The sequence below is a fragment of the Uloborus diversus genome, chromosome 9, assembly GCF_026930045.1.
Source record: "Uloborus diversus isolate 005 chromosome 9, Udiv.v.3.1, whole genome shotgun sequence".
Taxonomy (NCBI): Eukaryota; Metazoa; Arthropoda; class Arachnida; order Araneae; family Uloboridae; genus Uloborus; species Uloborus diversus.
In genome coordinates, this window is record NC_072739.1 from 61049781 (window position 1) to 61068996 (window position 19216).

General features: G+C 31.8%; 1 protein-coding gene across 1 annotated transcript in view; it reads right to left on the reverse strand.

Annotated features, from left to right (window-relative positions):
* Positions 1–18148, reverse strand: part of LOC129229868 (retinoic acid receptor RXR-alpha-B-like) — a 33732-nt gene extending 15584 nt beyond the window's left edge. The window contains exons 1-6 of the mRNA XM_054864247.1: positions 18084–18148; positions 12628–12669; positions 9260–9414; positions 6869–6984; positions 5263–5420; positions 3080–3213 (exon numbers count right to left, since the gene is read on the reverse strand). Coding sequence (XP_054720222.1) covers positions 3080–3213; positions 5263–5420; positions 6869–6984; positions 9260–9414; positions 12628–12669; positions 18084–18102 — 624 coding nt within the window. The 5' untranslated portion in view covers positions 18103–18148. The remainder of the gene's footprint in view (positions 1–3079; positions 3214–5262; positions 5421–6868; positions 6985–9259; positions 9415–12627; positions 12670–18083) is intronic.
* Between the last annotated feature and the right edge of the window lie 1068 nt (positions 18149–19216).

A 19216-nucleotide genomic window follows, 5' to 3' on the forward strand; every position in this document is an offset into this window, starting at 1 on the left:
CATTGAGCGTAGCAGTGGGTCGCATAGATTAGTTTTGCGGGTCGTATGTTGGGCACTATTTTAGAGTATTAGAATTCCTCTTTTTCTGTATTCTATTGCTTGGCTAAAGATCTTTATTTTCTAAAATCTTCAATAAATTAAGATAAACTCTGATAAATTTAATAATAAAGTTCTTACGAGTGAGTCTAACTCGGATTTTTCCATGACGTGAAATAAATTTCCATGACTTTCAATGAAAATTTCAATTTTCCATGACTTTTCCAGGTCTGAAATTTGCTTATTTTTTTTCCATGACTTTCCAGGATTTCCATGACCCGTACGAACCCTGATTGTTTCAAAGTCTCGCATAACAAATTTCCGACATAACACGAAACACGTTTCGACACAACATGATACACATAGACCTAATTCGTGTCATGTGCATGTTAATAACTTTTTAAAAAAAGTTTAAAAAATATTTATTTAAAAAAAGAAGTCTCGTGCAACAAAGTTTCGACACTACACGGAACAAATTAATCGTTTTATATGAGGGACACCTGTTCACTGCTTTAAACTGATTGAATTTTAGATAATCTTTGGTGGTGTTAGGTGAAGAAGTCTTTAAAGTATTTTAAATTTATGTGTGATTGGAAATTTGCATGACTTTTACTTCTTTGTTAGCAGGTATAATGTTTTATTAGTCTTTTGCAAATTGCTTAGTTTTAAATTTAAAGAGTTTTACATTAATATCACTTTTGGGTGTATAAAATTATTCGGATCTTTTCCAAGGTGAGTAGACACTAGAAAGACTAAAATATGGTAAAAGGAGCTCCGTAAGAAATATGTTAGTCACCGATTATTGATTGGGTGTAACATGCAAGTGTGAAACTTAGAACTTAAAAATCTTTTGAACTTCACAAGATATATTAAGTTTCTAAAATCAGCAAACATCCTCATATATATAACTAGCTGCATGGCCTAGCACTGCATATTCTACCTCAAAAATATACATATATTTGGCGTTCCAAGCATTTAATGTTATATAATTTTTAACGTTTTTATAACATTTTTCATTGTTGTTCCACTCTTGTTAATCATAGCATGATGTTATATAGCCTATAGCTTTCCTCAATAAATGAACTATTCAACATAAAAAAAAAAAAACTTTTCAATTTGAACCAGTAGTTCCTGAGATTAGCGGGTTCAAACAAACTCTTCAGCTTTATATTATTAGTTAATTCATTAAGAAGAAAAATAAGACAATGATGCGTATTTCTTTTACAACTCATTTTTAGTATCGTTTAGGATTTTCTCTGAAATTCAGGTAGAACTTAGCTTGATTTTTAGGAACCTCGAGATTTGCCTCATGGCTGTCTCGAACCTACATGTACGGGATCGCGAAGCCTGCACTTTCAGGTCGAGCCACTGTGAATACATATATTCAGAGTTCCAAGCATTTTATATTATAATATAAATTCTTGTTTTCATGACATTTTTTATTGCTGCTCCACTCCTATTCGTCATTACGTCATGTTATATAGCCTATAACCTTCCTCAAGTGATGGACTATTCAACGCCAAAAGAATTTTTCAATTTGAACCAGTAGTTCCTGCAGGACTCATAGCAAGTGGAAAAAAATACATAAGAGTTTAAAAGGAAAAATACAGGAGTTAGGTAGCAAAATATATAGGAGTTAAAAAGGAAAAATATATAGGAGTTGGGTAGAAAAGTATAGAGAAATTTCGAAAAAGTATAGGATCTAGTATGTTTGAAGCACTGTACAAAAAAAAAAAAAAAACAGAGTGCCGTTGTCAATACAATTCTATTATGCACTAGTGACACCCATACAGCTTGGCCTGTAGTAGAAAATTAAAAAGTCTTTTGGTTCGCCTGTATATTTACAAATAATGTATGATGAATTTCTCGCCAATTGGCTTGCCCATGTTACAGTTCCACGTTATGATAACTTGGTAATTTATTCGTCCATCTTATGATAATTTTGCTCGGGAAAACTCACTCAAAATATCCATTCACTGATTATTTAAAGAATTTTATCGTAAAACAGTATGGAAAAGCAATTACAAAATTCTGATTTTAACTTACGTGCTTCGAAAAATGTATCTCTTATTGATTGCTAAAACTAGATAAAAATAATATGGACATTCTTTTTTTAATGTCATAAATCTACTCTTAGTCCTTGGTATTGGTGCCCCATTGCTTCAATGCTAACACTAACAATGAGCAAGCCGAAAGCACAGAAGTCCCGTCGACACCATGTATCTCTCTGCCTCCCCTTCATTTCACTATTTACTGGGGGAAAAAACTTAATTTTACTAAATGAAGCCAAAGAAAAAAAGACTGCGCTAATGCATCACGTTTGTGGGAAAAGGTCAGTCTCATATGCTTGATTCATTTAAACAGCATGTTTGATTCAAATATTCAGCTATTTTTTAATGTTAAAACTGGATTTTGTTTTGTTTTTGAGAAATTGATTCATTAAAATGGCTTATTCAATTATAATTCTAATATAATTCTCAATATATGAAATACAGGAGAATACCAGACAAATTGTGAAAATATAGGAGATATAGGACAATGAGCCGCCCTGTTCCTGAGAGATTAGCGCGTTCAAACGAACAAACTCTTCAGCTTTATATTATTAGTATCGATTGCCAATAATCCAGTAACGCTCCTGACGTCATTAACAATGAAACTCATGCCACGGCATGATAATTTGTTAATTTATTTTGGTAATGTTTAAAATGCGGGGAAAGGCTTTATTGTGATGAGGCTGAACTGGATCCGGTAACATAATTGTTTTACTGGTAAAATTGAAATTTCAGAGGAATGAAGAAATGAAAAAGTGATCAACAATGAATGCTATCTACTGGAGTTTAGGCTTAATCCACTGGAGTTACGGTTAAAATTTTAACAATCAAAATATCACCAAACACGCAATTGCTTCGTACAAATGTAGAAGTAATTTTCACCCGTCATATCTTGACGGGCAGTTTTCTAGTTTTTAAAGAATGCTTGTTTTTACTTGGAAAGAAAATATCATTGTGTTTTGATTTTTAATGTTGAAACTATTTGTACTCACTGGTTCTTTTTTAGCCTCCATCCATAACTCTGCTTCCAAAATTCTCTCACTACAAATATCAGCCTGTATATTACTTGTACTTTCAACTTCATTTTCACTACGCTCTCTATTTCTCTGTCTTTCTTCTTGTACAGCTAAACAAAAATAAAAATAATGATGCATTGAAAAATTATTTTACACAATACTAAATGGTGGAAGAATATGTTGGTTTTCACGAACAAACAAGACTACCATTTATGCATTATAGTAATAAATAGGAACAAATGCAATTTTTTAAACCAGTACATTGCATTTGTTTTAGTATACAGTGAGTTAAAAGGTTCAATGTTAAATTGAAGCTTTAATTTATAACAAACATAATTAGAACACTGATGGACATAAATATCATTTGACAAAAAATATTGTAAATATTTAAGCCTTAACTTGATAATTTTTAATTTTGCATTTTTTTATTATTATTATTATTATTTCTTTTTTGACAAGAATCAAGAACATTTTAAGAATTGGCATGTAAGATAACACTCCAAATAATAAAGATAATTCTGTATTTCATGAGCTGTGTTTTTGCAACTTGAAAATCCCCTTCCCTCCACCATCTTTAAATATTTTTTTTCCTATCTACACCTTATGATGCTCTCTAAAATAAAACTGATACATTTACCGAATTGAATAAATACATCTATGCTTGAAAAGTTAAACAAATTAAATACTATGTATAAAGGTATAAATTAGCAGGAACACTATACATGTGATTCAGGGTTACAAGGGACCCTCTTTTCAATGCAAAAGAAGTGAGCTGCTGTATAAAAAGGCATCCCAAAGAAGCAAAGTGGCAGAACAACCAACAGCAAAAATAAAAAAAGCAAAATACCTGAACAAATACCCAAATAGAAGCAAATAGCAAAATACCTAATGAGCAAATTATAAACCGATAAAGAACCAATAGAAATGCAAACAATGTTCAAAATCATGGGTCGAGGGTACAAAACCTATGCAAGAAAGAGTTAGGGTGGCGGAAGTCATTAAAGCTAAAACAAAAAAGACAAGTTCAATAACCATAAACTGCCAAGGAAAAAAAAAGCCAGAGTGAAAGGAAAAAAAACTTTAGGAAATGAACAAAACAGAAAACTTTGGAAAAAAAGTAAACACAAATAGAAAAAAGGTTTTTTTTTTTCTTTTTTTGAATATTGTTATGAATAAAGGTATCATTCTTAACATTTCACTAAACTCACAAGGGATGTGCCATGGTGAAACCTTCAACTTAAGGTAGAACTTTTCAATAACTTGCATTCCTTCTCCTTTTAATCTTGATATTCCTTAAAACAGTCATCACAATCATATATATTTTTTTCAAACTAAGAACTCGGGCAAAGTTAGCAGCTTTTATTTTCTCCGAAACATGAAAAAAAAAAGGTCACACCTGTTGTATTCTTTTCACCAGCAATTTATAAACTTTTCTCTCATAATCGCTTTCACACGAAAGTATGGTACATATTTTCAAAATATTATAAATTGCTAAATAAATTTTTATCCCAAACATTTCAAATTTTTTTTGAATGAAACTTAATTCCAATGAAAAGAAAATATAAACATCAAGTAGTAGCTCTTACTCTTCATATTCATAGAAACGGCCACGGAAAAATATGCCCAACTATACGTGCTGAACTCTGATCAAGCAACTCGCCAGGAGTTTTTAAAACTGTATATGATGTACCTATAACCTTTAATAATTCTTTTACTTGCACATATATATCCCTTATGAAAAGAAAGTTCTAGACTGAAAAGAGATCCTTAAACAGCAACTATTTTGTATTTTAGGTAAGCATAAAGCTCCTGAGGAAAATATTATTGCATTTTTGAAATAATATGAACATATTTGTTATTTAATTCAATGATATAAATTTCAAAACAGTTCCTTTCTGCCTCTTAGCAGAAATACTCCATGCTTAATATTTATAATGCAATTCACAGAAAACAGTATACTTAACCATTTTGTAAAATTAAATAATTTCCATTATTTTTGAGTAAGAAATGAACACTAAGATAAAAATTAAATTTTTATTGATCATGGGCTAATTTGTTTGTGTAACTTGTCTTAAACGAGCTTAATAAAAACAAGCATATACCAATCATACTAAAACACCAAAAAAAAGGGAGAGCTTTACAGAGATGAAATTTTTTACCTTCACGTTTCATTCCCATGGATAAACATTTCTGATATCTGCAATACTGGCAGCGATTTCGTTGTCTTTTATCAATAATACAGTTTCGCTCTTCTCTGCATGCATAAGTTAGGTCTTTTCTAACAGTACGCTTGAAAAAACCTTTGCAACCTTCACAGCTTTTAAAAAAAGAAAGGTAATTAGACAAGTGTAATGCATTAAAATACATAATGAAATTTACAAATCATTCCTGTTTTGTCAATGATGCTTTTAGCAGAAAAATATTTTTGAGTGCAATTTAGAATACATAGAAATGTAAAAGGGGAAAATAATTCAGTTTGGATTCAAACACATACATTGCATAATTAGTCTGTTAATGCAACATAAAGAAACAGACAAAACAAATATCCATTACTTAAATTATCTGTAAACAGAATAAAATTAAGCTGAGACATAACTTTTTTTTTTTAATTAGTTCACATGTATTAGCACAAGTAATGGTTCAATTAAGGCCAAAATAATCCAAGTATTGTAAATTACTTCTCACTCTTGTAAGGTTTAGTGAAGACAAGAATTTCTTCCTAAAATATCTACTCAAATCTGAAATAAAATTTTAAAACTAAATCAGGTTTTGAATGGAAATTAGGACTATCTCTATCTCTTCATTACAATATCAATTCAAAAAATTGTACGCATAAAGGAGCAGATATTTTTTTAAAACTTTCAAAAGCATTTTTAATGTATATATATATATATATATATATATATATATATATTAAAAAAAACACAAAATGTGTTATGCACATTTTCCTATTCTGCACTTTAATATGAAATCAGCACAATGAAACTAATGACCTATTGCAAGAAATCATTTTCTTGCTTTATGTATTGCATAACAGCATATAGCAGCTACTTTTTTCTTCATAATAAATCTTACTCTCAGAGCAGTTTTACTTAAAAAGAGTTAATTTTTTTTTAGCACAGTAAAAAACAAATTCTACCGTGAGCAGGTGAATAATAGCAGCATCTGCAGAAATGAGTTTTCAAGATATTTTAAGAAACACATTTTGGATTCAATACTAGAACTAGGGAAATAATGTTTTTTTTTTTTTCTTTCTCAGTGAAAACCAAATAATTCAGCTTGTACAATGGATGTCAAAAATGCAAAAAAAAAAAAAAAAAAAAAAGAAAGAAAAGAAAAGAAAAATGAAAAACTTGCAGTTACTGCCCATAACAGAATAATTACTAACTTCTTCATTTAAAATTTGAAAATCATATAGAAAAACATAAGTAGTTATTAGTTAAATATTTTACTTCCCTTCAACCTTATGAAGGATGGATGGTCAACTTCACAGGTTTTACTGTATATCAACTAAATAACTATCAAGAATATGATTTGTTGCTTTTCTATTCTTCATGAAACATTTTTTGTCTTCTGGTTTATCTTCAGGTTCAAATTTGCCAAATTCAGTAAATTAGTAAAATATTTACGTGTATTTACAAATTAAATTCCTACACTTTGAAAATAAAGATAAGAATTGTTTTTTATCAAGACAAAAGAACATATGTGAACATGTGAAACTTGGCAAAACCACACAAGTAGTTCTTAAATAAATTTCTTCCTTACCTGTAAACACCATAATGCTTTCCGGAAGCTCGGTCTCCACAAATTGAACACAAATGTTTTGATCCACACAGTGGATGATTAGCAGGATATTGAGGAGAAGGAGGATTTGTAGATGCCTGTTTGAAAAGATTACAAAATTCCTTTACATAAAGACCAAAAGTAAATGCATAGTTAAGGTTATTAATACATACACATAATTAAAATTCTTCTTGGGTTTGATGTTAAGAAGTGAATGCAAAGTTATTTAGCTTTTTACTTGAGTGTCTGAAGTTACGTTTTCCCACTTGTCCGATTTTTCCTTCATTAAGTTTTATTTACCTTTTTACTAAACCAACAAGTGCACTAAAAACATTTGTGTTGAAAAAAAAATGTGCATTTATTTCTCAGTACTTTAATTTTTCAGATATTTTTTAAAGCTTACAACATGTTAAACAAATTAGATTGGTCTGTAAAAAATAAGGTATTTTAATTACTTGACCCTTATCACAGTTTTACATGAATGCATACAACTTAAAATGCTTCAAGTAAACATAAGATTTTAAAAACATTACATAATTTTATTCTTCAACTGTTTAACAATCAAAAATGCCATACCTCCTCATACATATAATAGCAAATTCACTGATTGAGTAACTTCATTAACAACGAAACTCGCGTTACGGCATGATAATTTGATAATATTTTTTGGTAATGTTTGATATGCAGGGAAAGGCTTTATATTGACAGGGCTGAACTGGATCTGGTAACTTAACTGTTTTACTGGTAGTAAGACTGTCATTTTAGGAGAATGAAAAAACGAAAAAGTGGTCAACAATGAAGGCTATCTACTGGAGTTTAGGGTTAATTCACTGGACTTAGGGTTAACATTTCTACTATTTAAATATCACCAAACAGGCACTTGCTTCGTGAAAATGTAGAAGCAATTTTCACCCGTCATACCTCAATGGACGATTTTCTAGTGTTTGAAATAAATGTTAAGTATATTACAAGAAAAATGATTCTATTACTTCATTTTTCTTTTTCAATTTCATATCTTCTTGCTTAACATTCTTCACAGAAATTTTTTTGATAACACAATTGAGAGAGAGAAAATATACTACTGTAGAATATTAGATGATAAATATTATTTAAAGCAGTGAGAAGCAAAGGGATATAAGTGACAAAATGAAAAATTTGGAGATAACCAGTACAAATGGTAGGTGAACCTATTTTCTGTCATAAGGCAAGAGAAAGTATTAGTAGCTCTGGTAGGTGCTGCTATACTACATGATTTAGAAAAGAAATTCAATGAAAGCTAACCTGGGACCTTATTTTTAAACCCACTGTACTCAAAACTTCAAAATGTCCACTTCTCATTTGTAACCTTGTAGTTTCAGACTTTTTTTTTTTCTTTTTGTTAGAAAATAAATTAGTGTTGACTCTTGCATGACTTTACTTTTTTAAATGCTTTTTTGTAAAAAAAAACATTATGGATTACATGTGGTTTAAAATTGAGAAATAATCAGATTTCTTTCTCAATAGGAATATGCATAAGTCCCTCTTTAAAAAATCTTTTTCAGGTGCAATGAGAGTAAAATTTCAATGCAAAATGAAAAATAATGATATGGAACAGACATCATGAATTGGCGACTACTTGGAAATATTTTCATAGAACTCATCATGTTAAGCTGATGCTCAGATTTATATTGATCTTTGTAAAACTGCTGTTTTTGCATCAGTTCACAGCACAGTAGGAATTGCACTCCAGAGGTATTTCATACATCATAAAAATTATTGTTAGTGTTCAAGTAAATAAAATGTTAATTTAATAAAAATGATTAAATTCTGAAATATTTAAAGTAGTAATAATAAGTAATTTTTAAAAGCATTCATACATTTTCATGCACCTAATTGATAAGGACAGATATGTGAAGCTTCTAGCAAGAGAAGTTACATGCAGTGATGCTAAAACTTTGACGGGCCTACTTCATTGCTCAACAAATATATTGCAAATTCTCTATTTTTTTTCCAGTAAAACTATTTATTTTGCAAGAAAATGTGAGTTCAGAATTGCACAATACAGATACCCTTTTTTTATGTACTTATTTACTTTGAAAGTTTGTACATGTGCATCAGATTTTGATTTTTTTCCCCAAAAACATTTTTTTCTATTCATATCTACAAATTAATATAAATCTCATGCAAATCCAATGCTCAATGAATAAATGCAGGGGTGCCCCCCCTTCCCCAAGAGTAACGGCTCATCCCTCCTAAATATCGCAAAGACCTCCCTAAAAAAAAAGGGAAAATATTCCTCAAACCCCCTTAAAAATTTCAATGCCGCAGTCTATGCCATGACCCCTCCCCCCTATGTGAGCACCCCTGCTAAATGAAAATTATCAAGTGACTTACTGAAGACAACTGTGCATAATTGTTGCTATGAATACTGGAAAATGCAGAGTTAACGAAACTGCTTGATACTGTGGATGAGATGCCTGATGATGACAGAGTTGATGCACCATTACTCACAGATGAATTTGAGAGTTGATTATGCACTGCAGATGATTCTACAAAAAGGAAAACAATACATCTATAATATTTTTGACGGTAAATTTATGAATTTCAAAATATTAGTGTCTTGTCAGAGCAATTTATTTGAGTATTTAAGGTGCCAAAATATGAATGCAACTATTTGATCTGTTTTTGTAAACTTCAATTTTCCCTCTTACCATGTAAGGACTGTAAATTCAATTATAAGATAAATCTATAAAACAAAACAACTTTAGTATTGAAGTTTACAAAAAGCTACAAAATTGCACCTTTAACTTGAATACAAAAGTTATTAATTGTATAGGGTCAGGTGGGGTAAAATGGGTCTTGGGGTAAAATGGGTCAGTTTATAAATAACTCACTGTAATTAAATTAAAATAATTTTTTTTTTAACCAATTTTTTTCAGTATTATTTTTTGAACTGTTGGCAACATTTTTGTTTAAAAAATAATTAAGTTCATGAATATGGCAACACAAGAAAAATTATTTAGAAGCTGTGGATGGTGATGTGAAGAACTAACTTCAGAAAATTTCTATATTCAAAAAGGAAACAGAGAAAAATTGGATTATATTATGATAAAAGAAGCTCTGCAGAACATCTCTGGCCAATCAAGTAAGAAAAATATTACATATTTTCCTTTTTATATCAAATTCTTTTAGATGGGGCAAAATGGGTCAGTTAGGCTTAGCTGACTTTTTTTTGGAAAAACCTAGTATTAAGTTTTATTTAATGTAAACAATATTTGTAATTAACTTTCTTAATTTTAAATTGTTATATAACATTAAATTTAAACAATACTTGCTATTTATTTTCTTCAAAATTAATTTAAAATTGTTCTACATGAACAACATTATATTTAATCACTGTTTTTTCCCCTCAAATGTTTGTTTCATTCTAACAATGCTTATTAAAATTAATATCATACAGCTTAAAAAAATATTTTAACAATATTAGTTTATAAATTATAAGATTCTTTATAATTTAGGTATTTTTTGTTTGCTTTTTTAGAAAACATGTCCAGGAATTATGTTAAGAAAAGAACTGTGGTATATGACAAAGCATGCTTAGAAATAGCATTGAAAGACATAGAGAAGGGAAAAGCAATTCGTGTAGCTGCAAGACAATACAGCATACCATTTGAAACTCTGAGAAGATGGGTTTGCAAGCGTCCTACTCGTAAGGGCTTGAGACGTAGTACAGTCTTGACTCAAGATGAAGAACACTGCATTGTAGTTGCTTTAAAATTCCTTGCTGATTGTGGCTTTCCATTTGATTGCCAAGATGTTATAAATATTGCTTAAGAATATACATTATTAAATAGCAAACTAAGTCATCTTATGAGAGGAATTGAATGGCTAAGAGGTTTTGAAAAGAGATGGAGCAATCAGCTGACAAAACGAAAACCAGAGCTCTTGACGCAATCAAGAGCAGCAGCTTTGTCTGCAGATGTTGTGAATAGTTTTTTCCAAACTTACACCAAAGTGCTAGAAGACAATGACTTAGTTAATTATCCACACAGGATTTTTAACCTATATGAAGTTGGTCTTTCGACAGATTCAAGAGCAAACAAAGTGTTCATCTCAAAAGAGAGTAGAAATGCCTATTTAACTTCTCCCGATGCAGGGAAAGCGATGCACACTGTATTATTTTGCATTTCTGCAAGTGGAAGCTATATGCCACCTTTTACAGTGTACAAAAGCGCACACTTATATGATTCATGGACAAAAGGTGGCCTGCCTGGTGCTCTTTATGGCTGTTCTGCATCAGGGTGGATGGAAGAAAGTTTTTGAAGCATGGATGGAGCATTTTGTGTTACATACACGAAATACGGATAAACCCGTTCTTCTACTTTTTGATGGCCATGGCAGTCACCTGACGTACAAAACAGTGCTAGACAATCAAATCATCATTTTATGCCTACCGCCAAATACTTCTCATGCCTTACAACCCTTGGATGTGGGAGTTTTTGCTCCAGCAATAAAATCTTGGAGACTGATTTTAAAACAGTGGTATCGGGAAGCAAGGTTGCAAAAGATTTCAAAAGCTGTTTTCCCTCATCTTCTGAAACAGCTGTTTGAAAGATTGCATGAAAGTTATGCTGTGAAAGGGTTCAAAGGTGCAGGATTGTTTCCTCCTAACATGAAAGAAGTAGAACACAGGATTATGTTGAGCCAAAGAGTTACTGATGAACTGGATGTATCATCTACTTTTTTGAATACAACAGCATTGCGAGCAGTGACACCAGCTACATTACATGCTGATACAGAGCTTCCAGTTCAAACAAGCAGGACCAAGCACCAATTAATCTAGTGATGTCACCATTCAAAGATTTAAAGTGTGCTATTCCTCACAGCTCTGTCACCTATGCAATCAAGCTCCACTAAAGCAGCTATTATTAATTCCAAGAAGAAAAGGAAACGAGTCCAACACAAAGCTGGAGAAGTATTGACTGAACCTGTTGTGATTGAACATCTTCATGATGAAGAACAAGCTCGAATAAAAAAGAGAAAAAAGAAAACTTGAAACTGCCACAGTTAGAATGTAAACAGAAAAAATGTCAATCTGCAGCAGGTCAATCGGGTCCAGTTAAGAATGCAAATGAACTTTTACCTGGGAAATGGGTAATGATAGAGTATAAAGGAAAAAAGAGTGTGAAAAGATTTATTGGTCAAATTACACAAATTGAAAGCGAAGAAATACACATCAAATATGTAACAAAATCACGAATTGGAAATTTTTATGTTTTCCCTGAAAGAGAGGACATTGATATTGTTGAAAAGACTGATGTTGTAAAAGTATTAGAAGAGCCATTTTACAACAACCGTGAACAATATTACTTCAAGATTTAAATATTTAGTTGTGTAACAGAAAATGTAAAATATCACTTTTTTTTATTGTAATGAATAGAATAATAAATATAGTCATGGAATAGTCTTTTGACATCATTTTGCATAATGACCCATTTTTACCTTAGGATGGGGTAAAATGGGTCAACGCTTTAAAAGGTAAGTTTCACCAGTTGATGTTTAAAATTTTTTTATTAAAGTTACTTAGAACTCCTCTACAAAAATGTAATGTCATATTTCAATTTTAAAAAATCAGAAAAAATGAGTCGTTTTTTTGCTATATAACTTTGAACGTGAAAAAAGCTAAAAATTGACCCATTTTACCCCACCTGACCCTAGAAGACGAAAAATCACAAGAATAAGTAAAATGAATTTTTTCTTACCAGGGAAAAATTCGGAAGAGTCATCATCTGAAAAATCAGCCACTAAAAAAGATAAAGGTAAATATAAATTTGCATCCCAACATAAGTGAAAGTTTTTAAAACTATAGTTTTAAATTTATCTGGATGCGTGTCAGTATAAGCTGTAAGTTAATTAGTATAGCTTTAAAATATATATATATTTTAAAAAAGGCCTAATATTTACGGTCCAGATGAATAATTTTATTCAATGTAATACAGGTACTTTTCCAAGGATGTTACGTGTACCTACAAAGGGTAACTAAAAGAGTTTTGAGGGAATACACGGTGTACAGAGGCCTGGATACAGGGCAGGCACAACGAGAGCAACAGGAAGGGTCAAAGAGAAGGGACATCAAAGGAAGCTACAGCTTCTAGCTACATAGACCCAAAATGCTAACAAATAAATTTCAGGAAAAAACATATTGATAAGATACATTCTTCAAAACAGAACTCAGAAGCATTTTATATAGTAGTCTCAAAAATCCTGGTCTTAAAAGTTCAAAGTTCCACTTAATTCAAAGTGCTTCATTGATACTTTAAAATAAATTTTTTAGTAGCTAAAAAAGAACTTAATTGACATCTGAAAACAAAATCTCATGCAACTTAGAAACTAATCAACTAAATACAGTAAATATTGAAAAAACATGGAGAGATTGGTCTCAACAACTACCTAAGTGGCATGAAATATTCCTCGACTATAAGGTATAGATTAAGAGATGCCTTGGAGATAATAACTTGATACTTGATGATTCACATTTATTTGCCACAACAAATGTGTTGACATCCCTTTTGGAATATCCAATTGCAAGCAAAAAAGGAGGTGCTCAACTTGAAGCAATGGCAAGTTCAATAATACGAAATTTAAACCTTCTACAAATAAGCAGTTTCGTGTTAGTTATGCAAGATATACATATGCATGCACTCACACAGGGTTCATACTCAATTTCAGAAATAAAATGAAGGAGTTTTGGAGGAGTTTTGAAGGAGTAAAATGAGGTTTTGAAGGAGTACTAATGGACTGTCATTAAATGATGTCGCACTTTTTTTCAACACATTTGACCCCTTTCCCCCTTCATCACAAAATGTCACACTTCACCTAACTCTTCTTCTTGTCACATGTCATATTTTTTTATAAATATATTGTTACAATAACTGTGTGATGTGACTTTTTGCAACCCTCTCTCTTCCCCTTGTCACAATTTCATGAACCCGTCTCCCCCTCAAAACATGACATCACTTGTGGATGACCCTTTTTACTACATCATAACTGCGATTTGATACAACACAATTACTTAATATAGTACATCTGCTTATGTATTTTTAAACATTTAAATAATAATTAGGCAACCTGACGTTTGCAGCTGTGGTGGAGGAAAAACAATCATCATAAAACTTTAAAAAATAGCCAAGCATAATTTGAGTATGTTTTACTTCACTTACAAAATGTCTTAGTCATCTAATAATATTTTCACCTTCAACTTTTATGACTCAACTATGATCAATTTGTAAATCACATCTTTATGAAAAAAATTAATACACGGAATTACACATTAAAATCGCCCTTGTGATGAAGTTAGTTGTCGATCAAAGTATTTTACGTTACTGTCATAGAGGAAGATTATGTAGTCTTGAACTAAAAAAGAAGGAGTTTTGAAGGTGTTAAAACCAAAATGAAGGAGTCTGAAGGGCCCTTCAAAAAAATTTTCTAAATGAAGGAGTATTGGAGGAGTTTTGAAGGAGCGTACGAACCCTGTCACATACCTGAATACACAAACCTCATGACTAAATTCATTGAAATGGATTCGGAGGCAGTCAAAATACATGTTTTGGTTTCGTACAAATGTGCACACATAAATATGTATAGACATTGTGAAAAAGTAAAGTCAAAATTCTTTAAGACATAATTGAAAGGAAAATTTGTGTTGAAACTTAGGTGATAAATTTTCAGTGAAGACAATACTTTATTTTCTTTGCACGAGGAAGTAAGTGTTGCTAAATAGTGTCACTTTTTAATCTGGAAGAATTTTCCAGCTAATCTGAGTTTTCAGTTACCCGAAAAGACGTGAGCCCCAATTAACTCGGATTTTTGAGACTCCACTGTACTAATAATTTGCCTCGTATTTGAACAGATAGACCCCTTTCCCAAGATTGATTTTAAGCTATACAGTAGAATACCTTTATAACGCCGACCTATATAATGCAATTCTCTATAAACTGCACAACTTTTCAAAAGTAAACAATAGGTTTTGAAGTTTAAAAAATCCCTCTGTTTGGCCTTGCAAACAAATTGTTATACAAATTAAATTTTGAAACTGTTTCTCATTTTTCCATTTTAATTCAAAACTTTTAAATGAAAATTAGTATTCACAGTGAAAGAAAATACCAGATGGTTCTTTAAAATGCAGCTGTTATGCAAACCATGAAGCTAGCAGAAGTGCAGGATAATTCACTTTCTTTTGATTGTGAAACATATTTATTTGGAAATGATTAATTGTATAGTTGGTGCTTTAATGCTCATTGTAGATATTTTAATATATAGATATGTTCTTAATATTAGTTTCAAAATTTGTGAAATGACCTATATAATGCCAAAACTTGTATAACGCAAAAGCTCTGGTCCCAAAGTGTGCGTTATAACGGTCTTCTACTGTATTGCCAATCCTAGTACTTTAATATGTGTCTAAAATATACATGTAAAGACTGTTTGGAACAAGTGGAGAAATAGGGGTAGAAATAGGTGCAGACAGAAATACCTTCTGGAGGATGGTTTTTGATCAAAAATACCTTCTGAAGGGGTTTTTTTAATAAAAATAACTTCTAAAGGGTTTTTTTGATAAAAAATAACTTTTGAAGGTTTTTTTTTTATAAAAATCAAAACAGCCCTTCCGTATCATACACTACTGTATTAGAATTTGCATTTGTTAAAACCAATGGCTTTGAGGGGTGTTTTCACCCCCAAACCAGAAGGAAACAAACCAAATTCCAGAAAGAACTCTGAACCCCTAACTATACTTAAGATAACCTTAAATTAAAATTAAACCCTTTGAAAAAAAATTGGGACAGAACCTCAACGTAGATTTTCTGTTGAGATTTTTGACTTAAATTTTGAAAAGTTTCTTCGGGGAAGACCCTGAATCTATCTTCTTCTAACGCCACTAAGAATTGTTTAAAATTGCAAATTTAATAACTTCAGTTTCGAAAAATCCTCTGACACTTTTTCCTTCCTCTGACATCTCCAAAGGCAGGATAAAATTGAGCTTTTAGGACAAAAAAAATTTTCACTATAAATATTTTTTTATGTTTTTAAATTCAGCATTTTTATTTATTTTTATTTTATTTTTTTGCAGCATTTTATTATTAAGTTTGAAGGAAAATGGGTAAAAGTGGCAGTTTCAAGTTTTTGCCCTGTCTCGACTGTATATTTTAAGCATTTTCTGATTACAGCTATTCTATACTGATCAAAAATTTGTAAATTATAAGTTTTGTCGAAATAACAAAGAAAACAGACATGGTAATGCACAAGTTTGTAAGGAAAATATAACACATGTTTCAGAGTTACTGGCTCTTCAATGTACATAGAAATGGTGTTTTGTGACAAAAGTGTATCTTTTGCTACATTGCACACTGAAAAACGCACTTTTGTATGCAATGGAAAAAAAAAAAAAAACTTTTGTTGACTCTGGATATAGTCATACACATTCTCGTGACAAGATTGTACCTTTTGCTACATTGCCACACACACATTTTTGTGACCAAATTGTACCTTTTGCTACTTGCACACTGAAAAACTTTTGTATACACTGAAGAAAAAAAGATGCTTTTCACTGATTCTGGACATGCCACACTAGACAATGCTTATGCTTTGTTGCGTACAAGTACAAGATCCAGTAAGGCCCTGCCCTTAAGTATGTACAATTTTCTTTCTAAATATGTTTACAAGATAGCTTTTCTTCAAGGTACTGAAAATTAGACCAAAATCAATAAAACCAAATAGGTCAAAAATGTTATAAATATTATTAAGGACGGAATTGCTTCTTTTTTTAAAGCAGTATTTCCTTTTTTTTTTTTTTTTTTGAGCAATCACGATTGCTTATTGCTTTCATTTGACTGTTTTGATGTGCTATCATTTTATTTTCCCGCCAGCACCCTCTGCAGCATCACCATCAACCGGCTCCTAACAATGCTGCTCCTATAGGGAAAACCGTCTCTAAGTTGCATCCATATGCTACACACACGTGCATGCATACATACACAACAACACACACACGCGCATACAAAAATATACACATACACACATGCATACATACAGACACCTACACATGCACACACAACTACCCACACACTCATCACACTCATGCCTGCACACAGACACAAACATATATGCCTACACACATGCACATTCCCCACCACACACAAACACTCATAAACACATCTACCCACACTCATACCTGCACACAGACACAAACACACATGCCTACACACACATACCCTCCCCCCCTACACACAAACACACATACCCCACAAACACATAAACACACATGCCTACATACACACCCACACACTCGTGATTGCGAAAAACATAATTTGAATTCAAGAGGTCAAAATTCAAATTTTTTTTTACCATAGGCTTGGCGAACATGTAATTTTTGCCAACAAACAGACTGATTGAGGTATTTGAGAATGTTTTTTGACTGGTCAACAGAAGCACACATATCCGGCAGTTTTACAAAAATAGCAAACTACAATCTATCTGGTGATTAAAAAACACTGCTACTAATTTTTAATCCTTTTTTTCCTTCAAAAAAAAAAAATAATTAAATAAATGATTTTTAAATAATAATAAACTTAAATAAAAACAAGACCATTATTTCATACCATTTTTTGAGATATTTATCAATTTACTGATACTTTTATAATAAAATTCATTCGGTGAAACTGACTCAAAATTAGTCAATGTACATAGCTTCGTTGGCCATTATCCAAAAAAGACAAAAAAAATCTAACAATATAAAGAAAATAAATAAATTTTTTGATTTATAGTTTCAATGAAAATCATATTTGTATACTTTTTTCAAAGAATCACTCTTGATAAGTTCGAAAACGCTCGCGTATGAAAAGCCATACATTATCTCAGCTTACCTGTACAAAGGGCATCAACCTGTAATCAAGATTCGTTAGCAAGTCAGTGATACTTACATTGAAAGAACCAAACATAGACAAAATGTCACTAAGCATAAGTAAAGCGTGACGTGAAAATAATACAAATAATCAGGTAAATATGACAGACATTAGTTAATAATAGAATTGAGTGTCATCGTAACTCATTTGATATGCTACCAGATCATTCACCTTGTAACGATTACTTGCAACACATCAAAAGAAACATATCCTCTGGAATCTGCAGAGATGTATTGTTTTTAAAAAGAAATATGACTTACTCCTGTCCACATCTGCCATTTCTTTTCACCAGATCTTGCATACGATTGTTAAATCTCAATGTTTTGATGCGAAAGATGCTTTTTTGTTCGCTCCTCAATGAAGACACATCTGTCACCAAATCTGTTGCCAAACTGGAAAAGAGAATGAGCTCTTATGTTTGCACACATGACTTGGGGCTGAAATACATTTTTTTTGCAGCTTTTTTATGGGGGAAAAAAATAATTACTTGCATTATGATTTCATTCGTTTTCCGCGCATTATGAACATGGAATTCAACAGTAAAACTTATGAACATGGCTTGCGGCTTAGTTTGTAATAGAATAAATGCATAAGTCCTATCAGTGGTGGAATTTAAGGTTTGGGCGCCTGTCGTAATGCATTTTAAGGGACGCCTTTTGTCTATCGTAAGCATATATCATTAACATTTTAAAATTCCCTTCGGGATCCCATTCGTTAGTAGGGACTCTTCGCTACTTTAACATGGTCCGCCACTGAGTCCTTTTGACTCCATAAGAGAGTTTGGGGAGGGCGGAACCGGGGCCGCCGAGAGGGCATGTCAGCCTAGTCGGAAACTAAGGGTCCGGCCCTTGAGGGGACCTGTTCGGAATCGTCGAAGAATAATTTTTTTTACGGACGGAGGAGGCAGTTTAGCCATCGACTGAATTGACAAATGGCCCGTCAGCGTCGTGGCATTCGGCGGTTCTGTGCAGAACCCCTGACTTTGAGCCAGTGCACAAAACCAGGACCTAATTTCTGAGACCGACTAGACCATGACCTAGGGCCCCCACTATTAAGGGGCTCCTAAATGGCAAAAAATGTTTTGGTCAATGGCTAAAATTTTTTTATCCAATAGCTAAAATTGTTTTATCCAATAACTAAAATTGTAAAGTTTGAGTTCAGGAGGCTCCAAAAAAATATTTGGCCTAGGGCACACTATCGAATCCTGCCCAGAACCCTTGAATTCAACCAACATTGCCAATCCTAGTCTAGTATTTTATACATACATCAACTTCATTTTAGACTGTCATTATCAAAATCCTTCCCAGAAAATAAATTCTGGCTGCTCAAAACGGTTTTCAGAGCTTATTTGTACACGAGAGGAGGGATTTTTTTATTTTATTTGAATTAATCC